The 10,991-nt window shown below is 42.7% G+C and overlaps 1 protein-coding gene across 2 annotated transcripts in view; it reads left to right on the plus strand.

Moving 5' to 3' along the window:
• The window catches only part of aida (axin interactor, dorsalization associated), a 97,795-nt gene that overhangs the window by 71,745 nt on the left and 15,059 nt on the right, over positions 1 to 10,991 (plus strand). The window contains exons 7-9 of one of the 2 annotated variants that reach the window (XM_043687334.1): positions 4,941 to 4,952; positions 9,219 to 9,341; positions 9,431 to 9,553. In XM_043687334.1, coding sequence (XP_043543269.1) covers positions 4,941 to 4,952; positions 9,219 to 9,341; positions 9,431 to 9,553 — 258 coding nt within the window. The remainder of the gene's footprint in view (positions 1 to 4,940; positions 4,953 to 9,218; positions 9,342 to 9,430; positions 9,554 to 10,991) is intronic. The other variant, XM_043687335.1, reaches the window with a different exon arrangement.

The raw sequence follows: 10,991 nt of genomic DNA on the forward strand, positions 1-10,991 counted from the left end.
GATAGAGTCGATAGCCAGAGACTATTTCCCAGGGCAGAAATGACTAACACGAGGGGTCATAAGTTTTAAGCTGGTTGGAAGAAAGTATAGAGGGGATGTCAGAGGCGGGTTCTTTACACAGAGTTGAGAGCATGGAATGCGTTGCCAGCAGCAGTTGTGGAGACAGGGTCATTGGGGACATTTAAGAGACTCCTGGACATGCATATGGTCACAGAAATTTAAGGATGCATACATGAGGATCAGTGGTCGGCACAACATCGTGGGCTGAAGGGCCTGTTCTGTGCTGTACTGTTTTATGTTCTGTATTAGACTAGAAAGAGTCGGGGTTGGTAAGGAAGAGGTATTATCAATTCTAGAAGGAGTGAAAGTAGACAAGTCCCCTGGGCCAGATGGAATTTATTTGAGGATTCTCTGGGAGATAGCGGAGCCTTTGGCTTTGATATTTGAGTCGTCATTGTCTACAGGTTTGGTGCCAGAGGACTGGAGGATTGTAAATGTGCGCAGTTGAGATGACCCAGGTAATTACAGACCAGTGAGCCTTACTTCTGTTGTAGGAAAAGTTTTGGAAAGGATTATAAGAGATAAGATTTATAATAATCTAGCAAGCAACAATCTGATTTCAGATAGTCAACATGGTTTCTGCAGGGGCAGGTCATGTCTCACAACCTCATTGAGGTTTTTTTGAGAAGGTGACCAAGTATGTAGATGAGGATAAGGCAGATGATGTGGTGTATATGGACTTCAGTAAAGCCTTTGATAAGGTTCTACATGGTAGGCTGTTGAAGAAAATGCAGAGGCATGGGATTGAGGGTGATTTGGCAGTTTGGATTAGAAACTGGCTTTCGGAAAGAAGGCAGCGAGTGGTGGTTGATGGAAAATATTCAGCCTGGAGTCCAGTTACTAGTGGTGTGCCACAAGGATCTGTTTTGGGACCACTGCTGTTGGTCATTTTTATAAATGACTTAGACACAGGTGTAGGTGGATGGGTTAGTAAGTTTGCAGACGACACTAAAGTCGGTGGAGTAGTGGACAGTGTGGAAGAATGTTACAGGTTGTGGGGACTTGGATGAACTGCAGAAAGATGGCAAATGGAGTTCAATGCTGATATATGTGAGGTGATTCATTTTGGGAGGAATAACAGGAAGGCAGAATACTGGGTCAATGGAAAGATTCTTGGTAGTGTGGATGTGCAGAGGGATCTTGGAGTCCATGTACATAGATCCCTGAAAGTTGCCACCCAGGTGGTTGATGCTGTTGTCATGCTACAATTATACAAAACGCTAGTGCAGCCACACTTGGAATATTGTGTACAGTTCTGGGCGCTCCATTACAGGAAGGATGTGGACGCATTGGAAAAGGTGCAGAGGAGATTTACCAGGATGTTGCCTGGTCTGGAGGGAAGGTCTTCTGAGGGAAGGCTGAGAGACTTGGGTTTGTTCTCATTGGAGAGGAGAAGGCTAAGAGGGGATTTAATAGAAATATACAAGATGATCAGAGGATTAGATAGGGTAGGCAGTGAAAGTGTTTTTCCTAGGATGATGACGTCAGCTTGTATGAGGGGGCATAACTACAAATTGAGGGGTGATAGATTTAAGACAGATGTCAGGGGGCAGGTTCTTTACGCAGAGTGGTACAGTCATGGAATGCCTTGCCTGCTAATGTAGTCAACTCAGTCACATTAAGGAGATTTAAACAATCCTTAGATAAAGCACATGGATGATGATGGGATAGTGCAGGGGCATGAGCTTAGAATAGTTCACAGGTTGACGCAATATCGAGGACCGAAGGGCCTGTTCTGCACTGTATTGTTCTGTGTCTGCACATTGGGCTCCAGTCTCTCAAACAGCCTTCTACCACCATCACCACCTGACTCCTATCACCAAGCCAATTTTGTATCCAGTTTGCTAATTTAACTTGGATCTCATGAGCTTTTGTCTCCTTTATCAGTGTCCCACCTTGTCCAAGGCCTTGCAATCCATATCATCTACATCAACTGTCCCATGTTGAACCAAGTACTTCGACATCACCTTGAAAAGTTAGACCATATTTGTTAGGCATGACCTCCCTCTGACAAAGTCATGCTGACTATCCTTGATCAAACATTGCCTCTCTAAATGGAGATTAATTTTCTCCAATAGTTTCCCTCCCACTGATTTTAGACTTAACTGGTCTGTAGTTCCCTGATTACCTCTACTACTCTTGTAAAGTGAAACCACAGCAGCTGTCCTCCAGTCTTCAGGCAACTCCCCTGTGGCCAGGGATGATAAAATTTGGTTCAGTGACCCTGCATTTCCTACCTTAACTCCCACAACAGCATGGGATACAACTGATCCGGACCTGAGGATTTGTCTACTTTGAAATCTGCCAAGACCTCCAATACCATCTCACTTCTCAAGGACTTTGCAGCCGTTGAATCACAGAATCCCTACAGCACAAAGTGGCCACTGGCTGTTCGAGTCTGCTCTGGGCTCCTGATGAAAGGTTCTGACCTGAAACGTTGATTCCCCTCCTCTTCCTCTGCAGCCTGACCTACTGTGCTTTTTCCAGCTCAACGCTTTATCCATTCTGACTCTCCAACAACTGCACTTCTCACTATCTCCTCGTTTAATTTTGAGAACTGGGCAGCATGGGCAAGTTGGGCCAAAGGACCTGTCTCCATGCTGTAGACCTTTATAACTCTATGGGTCTTTTAATTTTTAAGTTCTACCCACAAAGCCTCATTTATCACCATATCCAAATATCATCCCTTCTTCCTACAGTGACTGACTCCCTAACTAATAATGCTATGCCGCCTCCACTTTTGCACTCCTGCCTGAAGATCCTATACCCCAGAATGTAAAGTTGCCAGTACTACCGCTGCCTCAATCACATCTCTCTGATGGCAACAGTACTGTAGTTCCATGTGTCAATCCACATCCTTGAATCCTCTATCTTAACTATAATGCTCCTGCCATTAAAGTAGAGGCCATCTCGCCTCTCCTTACTCCACTGAGTTCCTTTATAGTTGAACTAACTCTGTCTTGGTTTCTTTTCTAAGTTATGCTGTGTTGGTATTGAACTGACTCACTGAGACCCCCGTCTCCTGAACTAGTTTAAACTCCTGCCAAGTGTACTACCAACCCCTCCTATGGAGGATGTTGGTCCCATTCTGGTTCAGGTGTAGACTATCCTGCTTGTTATAGATCCTCCTCGTTTATCCCACCCTTTTGCAATTAAGATTTGCCGTCTTCATAGCAGGGCAATATTATTGAAGAGTTATCTCCACAGAAGGACATTTCAACCCTTGAGCTGTCAATAAGTCTTGTGTTCTTTTCCTTGCACTTGATGCCATGTAAATCCTTATTCAGAATCCTCTTTCCTATGGCCCATCTGCATTCTTTCATATTGACTTATAGTAAGTGCAGCAGGAGCCTAAGTTTAACTGTCATAGCCATTTTTAAAAAAGGATATTACATCAGTACTCAGTCTGCCTCTGCCCTTCCCAGACGTGTGCAGTCAAGGTACTGAGACCATTGTTTACACTTTCTCCAGAGGTTTTCCCTTTCTTCTCAGTGTAAGGGAATCCCAATACAAGTTTCTCTAGAGCGAGACAGAAAGATCAGATTATTGAGACAGCTGTGTTCCTAAGGAAAACTCAATAAATTGGCCCTCATTAAGAAATTCTTCATTTGTAGTGTATGTTTGGTACTGACACTACTGTTAAAACCACTAGGCGAAAGTGAGGACTGTAGATGTTGGAGATTAGAATAGAGAGTGTGGTGCTGGAAAAGCACAGCAGGTAAGGCAGCATCCGAGGAGCAGGAGAGTCGATATTTTGGGCAAAAATGCTTCATCAGGATTGAATCCTGGTGTGAAGGGCTTTTGCCTGAACAGTCGACTGTCCTGCTCCTCAGATGCTGCCTGACCTGCTGTGCTTTTCCAGCACCACACTCTCGATTCTAATCTCCAGCATCTGCAGTCCTCACTTTCACCTAGTGTGGTTTTAACAATAGTGTCAGTAACAAACACACTACAAATGAAGAATTTCTTCATGAGGACCAATCTATTGAGTTTTCCTTAGGAACACAGCTGTCTCAATCTGATCTTTCTGTCTCAACTGTTAAGACCATACAGCTGTTATTTTTAAAAATTTGTAACAGTTGCACTAATTTCTATGACATGTATTTGAGACAAACAAACAGCCAGTTATCTTTGCCTTAACCAGCATCTTTTGCTACTATATAAATGGTGATAGATGGCTGGATAATGATAAATACATTCATAACTTTGTGTGTTCATTCCATTTGCCATAGAATGTTCTTTTCCATCTGTTCATTGATTAGTATATTTGGGTTTCTGTTGTGCACCCTATCATTTACTGCATTGACTTTTTCTAGTCTCTGGGGAACTGATGGGAACTGTTAAAGCCCTTGAAGTATATAAGGAATATAGGAAAGAACTTAAACAAGGAATTAGAAGGGCTAAAAGGGGTCATGAAAAGTTGTTAGCAAACAGGCTTAAGGAAAATCCAAAGGCTTTTTATACATAAATAAAAAGCAAGAGGAGGGCCAGGGAAAGGGATGGCCCACTCAAGGACAAAGGATGCAATCAATGTGTGGAGCCAGAAGAGGTAGGTGAGGTCCTAAACAAGTAGTGTGTCAGTATTCACCAAATAGAAGGAATTAGTGGGCGTTGGGTTTCTAAGCCAAGTTGCTGTTAAAAGGGAAGAGGAGTTGTCAGTCTTAAAGTATTAAGATAGATAAGGCTCCGGGTCCTGATGGGATCTATCCCAGAATACCCACTAGCTGAAGTCCATTGTCTTAATATAGCTTGATGTGTATATTGGAATTGAAGGTTGTAATCATCTGATACATTAATACATAATCCTGTCTTTCATCTGCATGGTTTGATCATGTCAACTCATCGCTTTCTGACCTGCATGTGCTGTATTGTAACCTCAGGAGCTGCTGAAGGTAATGGTGCTGCTTTGCATACCTGATTATGTTTGGTTATTTCTACAGTGTCAAATATATTTTGCTGAACTTTAATCTTTTAAAATTATTTTAACGATAACTGGACAGTCTCCTTGCACCTCTAACATCACCTGACTTCCTTTCTTAAAATCCTATTAAACTTGACTGTTCCACTGTTGCAATTCAAAAGCCAGTCTTCCTGCTTCTACTCTTTGTATAGCTGACCTAAAACGTTATCCTGACTTGCGAATTCATCGCCCCCGCACCTGCTGATGGTCACTCACTCCCAGCCCAACAACACCTCCATTTCCTGCATAAACTGCTCTGTCATCTTCTCCTTTTGAAGTGAGATAAGCAAAGTTGTTGAACTGCAGGTTCAGCTAGCTGCTTGGATATATGGTTTTGTGATAATTTGGCTCAAAAAAGAACAGGACTAGGAATACAAGATGGTAAGATTGATGACAGCGACGATTGGATGCTGCCTGGACTGCTGTGCTCTTCCAGCACCACTAATCCAAAATCTAGGAATACAAGATGTTGCAGAAACTTGGAGAAAGAAAGGAGATGGGTAACAATATTGATAAAAGGGTAACGTTGAAGAAAAATTGTCCTAAACAGTAAAGGGCAAAATATATTTGGTTGGAGTTAAGTAGTAATAGAACTGCAAAACCACTGGGTATATTCTGTAAGCCATCAGCTAGTGGCAAAAATATACAGGAGCATATTTGCAATGTAATCACAAGAGATGCAAGAATTGGAGAGTAGTTACTGTAGGATGTTTTTACTTCCAATTGATAAAAGAAATTATTGTGTAATGAACAGAGCATGAAGAATATCTAGTGTGTTCAGGAGATTTTCCACATCAATATGTTTCTAACTTTGCAAGGAACATAGAAACAGGAACAGACCATCCAGCCCCTCAAGACTGATCGGCCATTCAGTGAGATCATGGCTGATCTGTGGCCCAACTTCATATACCTGCCTTTGGCCCATACCCCTTAATAATGTTGTTTAACAAAAAAAACTATTACCAATTTAAAATTAACAATTGATTCAGCATTTATGGAAAAGTTCTAGGCTTCTACCACTCTGTTGCATTTAGACGTACTTTCTAACACTTCTCCTGAACAATCTGACCCTAATTTTTAGTCACTGCCTCCTAGTTCTAGAGTTCTCCAACCGATGGAAATGGTTTATCTTTATTTACCCTGTCTTTTCCTGTTAATATCTTGAAGACTTCAATCGGCACATTGCTGAGTCTAATTTTGGAGATGGTGATGGGTCAATGGATCAAGTTTTTAAGCTGGGTAACATTTTGGGGCAATAATCATAGTATTATTTCAAGGTTTAGGTCAGCAGTAAGAAAGCAGCAAGGAGAAAGAGTTAAAAATAAGTTGGGGAGTACTTATTTTTCACATCTGTATTAAAAGACCAAGACTTGAAAATATCACTAATTTTGAAGAAAGTAGTGCTAGACTTCGAGGATGTAGATAAGCTGATGTTATGGTCAGATGTTTGCCGAAGGGTGTTTAATGCAAATCATTGTAAAGTGATACACTTTAATTGGAAGAAGTGGGAGTGGACAGGGAGAGAGGGATCCAGGGTCTTAGGACCTATGTGCACAAATAATTTACACAGGAAGGGCAGACTGGAAAAGCGATTAATGTTGAGGGATATGCGATCTTGGGCTTCATAAATAAAGGTCTTGAATACAAAAGAAAATAAGTTTGTGATGAATCTTTATAAATGAGTGAATGGGCCTCATGATGTATTGCCCAATTCTGGGCACTTAAGATGTGAAAGCTATAATCTCCTTTCACACAACTCCTGTGGCGTCCAGCGCTTGACATGAGGCTATGAAAGTGTTCCCTACAGTTTTAACATAACTTCCTTGCCCAATAAAACAGTATATAGTATGCTTTATTAAAGCACTCAATCTATTCAGCCATCACCAATATTTTATTGTTGTGGTTCTGTTTGCCGAGCTGGGAATTTGTGTTGCAGACGTTTCATCCCCTGTCTAGGTGACATCCTCAGTGCTTGGGAGCCTCCTATGAAGCGCTTCTGTGATCTTTCCTCCGGCATTTGTAGTGGTTTGAATCTGCCGCTTCCGGTTGTCAGTTCCAGCTGTCCGTTGCAGTGGCCGGTATATTGGGTCCAGGTCGACGTGCTTATTGATTGAATCTGTGGATGAGTGCCATGCCTCTAGGAATTCCCTGGCTGTTCTCTGTTTGGCTTGTCCTATAATAGTAGTGTTGTCCCAGTCAAATTCATGTTGCTTGTCATCTGCGTGTGTGGCTGATCGTGTCGTTTTGTGGCTAGTTGGTGTTCATGGATGCTGATTGTTAGCTGTCTTCCTGTTTGTCCTATGTAGTGTTTTGTGCAGTCCTTGCATGGGAGTTTGTACACTGCATTGGTTTTGCTCATGCTGGGTATCGGTGAGTTGTTGTCTGAGAGTGGCTTGAGAGACAGAGAGTGGGGTCAAAGGGGATTTTGTCAGGATAGCAGCTGATGACGACTGGAGTTCTGCAGGAGTCAGTGTTAGAATCGTAACTATTCATGTTATACATTAACAAACTGAACGAAAGGACTGAGGGCATTTTTGCTTAGGTTGCAGTTAACACAAACTCCGGTGGAGGGAGAGGCTGCAGAGGGCCTTGGACAGGCTAAGAGAGTGGGCAAAGAAGTGGCAGCTGGAATAAATGTGGTCTTGTGTGAGGTCATGCAGGAAGAATAGAGGCATATACTATTTTCGAAACGAGGAAAAGGCTCCACAAATCTGAAACATAAAATTACGTGAGAGCCCAAGTTCAGGGTTCTCAAGGTTAACATGCAATTTGTTGGTGGTTGGGAAGTCCAATGCAATGCTCACAGTCATTTCAAGAGGGCTTGAATACAAGAGCAGTGATCTGCTGCTGAGGCTGGAAAAGGCTATGGTCAGACCACATTTAGAACATTGTGTACAGCTTTGAGCTCTGTATCTAAGGGAAAGTGTCCTGCCATTGGAGGGGTCCAGAGGAGGTTTACAAGAAAGCTTCTGGAAATGAAGGGCTTGTCGTGTGAAGAGTGGTTGAGGACTCTGGATCTGTACTTGAAGTTCAGGATAAGGGCTGATCTCATTGAAACTTATGGAATGTGAGAGGCCTTGATAAAGTGGATGTGGAGAAGATGTTTCCATTAGGAGAGACCAGGACCCAAGGGCAGAGCCTCAGTGAAGGGATAATCCTTTAGAACTAAGATGAGGAATTTGCTCACTCACAAGCTGGTGAATCTGTGGAACCCATTGCTGCAGAGCACTAAGGAGACCAAGTCATTCTGTCGACTGAAGACCGAGATAGGTGCTTGATTGTTAAGGGGATCAAGTGTTACAGGGAGAAGGGCTTAAAAATGTGTTGCTGGAAAAGCGCAGCAGGTCAGGCAGCATCAAAGGAACAGGAGAATCGACGTTTTGGGCATAACCCATTTTTAAGCACTGATCTCCAGCATCTGCAGTCCTCACTTTCTCCTTACAGGGAGAAGGCAGGAGAATGGGGTTGAGAAGCAAATCACGCATGAATGAATGGCAGAGCAGACTCGATGGGCCGAATATGCTAATTTTGCTCCTGTAATCTTATGATCATATTGTGTGTCTAAAGTTTGGCAGTTGAGACAGAAAACCGTGTGAGAGCTGGTTGCAGTGTTCCTCATTTTGAAAAGCCTGATTGATACTGCTTAAACTGTATACGTGAAGTCTTCAGAGGAGAATGGTAATGCTGCTTGTCCAAGTGGATTTTAACTAGGAGAAAGTGAGGACTGCAGATGCTGGAGATCAGAGCTGAAAAATGTGTTGCTGGAAAAGCGCAGCAGGTCAGGCAGCATCAAAGGAGCATATAAGCCCTTCAGGAAAATGTGGATTTTAAGGATAGCACTAGCATGCATAATACATCTTTCAGTGTCAGGGTAACCAAACTCTCTGTTACAGTCAAGGAAGTGAGTTTTGAAGTTGTCATTGTTGCACGATAGTTTCAAAATGGCACATGAGAACTGCCCACAAATAATTGGACACTATTATCTAGCAATTCATGTTTTATATATTGATTCATTTCTAAATATTAGCAGGGATCTTTAGACTAGTGTCTTTAGACTTCTAAGAAACCAGATAGGATGTCATTTAATGACAGATTTAAATGACAGATTTATCATTTTGTTCAGATAGTTGACTATAAGTTGATGCCACAACAAATCCATGAGAGACTAATATAATAACGAATGTTTGTCTATCTTCAGGTACTCTTCTACCACGCTTACCATCAGAGCCAGGCATGGCACTGCTCACTATAAAAATAGAAAAAATTGGTCTGAAGGATGCAGGACAATGTATTGACCCGTATGTAACAGTCAGTGTAAAAGGTAATGCAGTAGGATTTTACATTGAGTTTGGTGTCCGTATAATTCTAATTCGTTAAAATGACAGATAAATATAATACCTGATTTTACAGATATCAATGGGGTAGATCTCACTCCTGTACAAGATACACCAGTTGCTACAAGAAAAGAAGATATGTATGTACATTTTGCTGTTGATGTGGAAATTCAAAAACACATAGAGAAACTGCCAAAAGGTGAGCCACCTTTAATTTCCTACCTTTGTGAAGATCCTCTTGCCGTGTGGAGAATACAGCATTATCCCAAGAAATGTTTAGTCCACAACCCACTAGCTGATAATTTAGACTGTTTGTTTGGGTTATAGAGTCATAGAGAAGTACAGCATGGAAACAGACTCTTTGGTCCAAATCATTCATACCGACCAGATATTCCAACCTAATCTGGTCCCATTTGCACCACACTGTGTGAAAAAGTTGCCCCTTAGGTCCCTTTTATTATCTTCCCCTCTCAACCTAAACCTATGCCCTCTAGTTCTGGACTCCCCCACCTCAGGGAAAATACTTTGTCGATTTACCGTATCTATGCCTCTCATGATTTTGTAAACCTCTATCAGGTCACCCCTCAGCCTCCGACGCTCCAGGGCAAACAGCCCTAGCCTGTTCAGCCTCTCCCTATAGCTCAGATCCTCCAACCCTGGCAACATCCTTGGAAATCTTTTCTGAACCTTTTCAAGTTTCACAACATCTTTCCGATAGGAAGGAGACTAGAATTGCATGCAATATTCCAATAGTGGCCTAACCAATGTCCTGTACAGCCGCAACATGACCTCCCAACTCCTGTACTCAATACTCTGATCAATAAAGGAAAGCATACCAAACTCCTTCTTCACTATCCTATCTACCCACGACTCTACTTTCAAGGGGCTATGAACCTGCATCTAAGGTCTCTTTGTTCAGCAACACTCCCCAGGTACTTGCCATTAAGTGTATAAGTCCTGCTAAGATTTGCTTTCCCAAAGTGCAGCACCTCGCATTTATCTGAATTAAACTCCATCTGCCACTTAGCCCATTGGCCCATCTGGTCAAGACCTTGTTGTAATCTGAGGTAACTCTCTTCGCTGTCCACTACACCTCCAATTTTGGTGTCATCTGCAAACTTACTAACCAACCCCTTCCGCTCGCATCCAAATCATCTACATAAATGACAAAAAGTAGAGGACCCAGCACTGATCCTTGTGGCACTCCACTGGTCACAGGCCTCCACTCTGAAACGCAACCCTCCACCACCACCCTCTGTCTTCTACCTTTGAGCCAGTTACATAGAAACATAGAAAAATACAGCGCAGTACAGGCCCTTTGGCCCTCGATGTTGCGCCGATCCAAGCCCACCTAACCTACACTAGCCCACTATCCTCCATATGCCTATCCAATGCCCGCTTAAATGCCCATAAAGAGGGAGAGTCCACCACTGCTACTGAACATAGAGAACATAGAACAATACAGCACAGAACAGGCCCTTCGGCCCACGATGTTGTGCCGAACATTTGTCCTAGCTTAAGCACCCATCCATGTACCTATCCAATTGCCACTTAAAGTTCGCCAATGATTCTGACTCTGCCACTCCCACAGGCAGCGCATTCCATGAACTCACGACTCGCTGAATAAAGAACCTACC

The sequence above is a fragment of the Chiloscyllium plagiosum genome, chromosome 3 (genome assembly GCF_004010195.1).
Source record: "Chiloscyllium plagiosum isolate BGI_BamShark_2017 chromosome 3, ASM401019v2, whole genome shotgun sequence".
NCBI lineage: Eukaryota > Metazoa > Chordata > Chondrichthyes > Orectolobiformes > Hemiscylliidae > Chiloscyllium > Chiloscyllium plagiosum.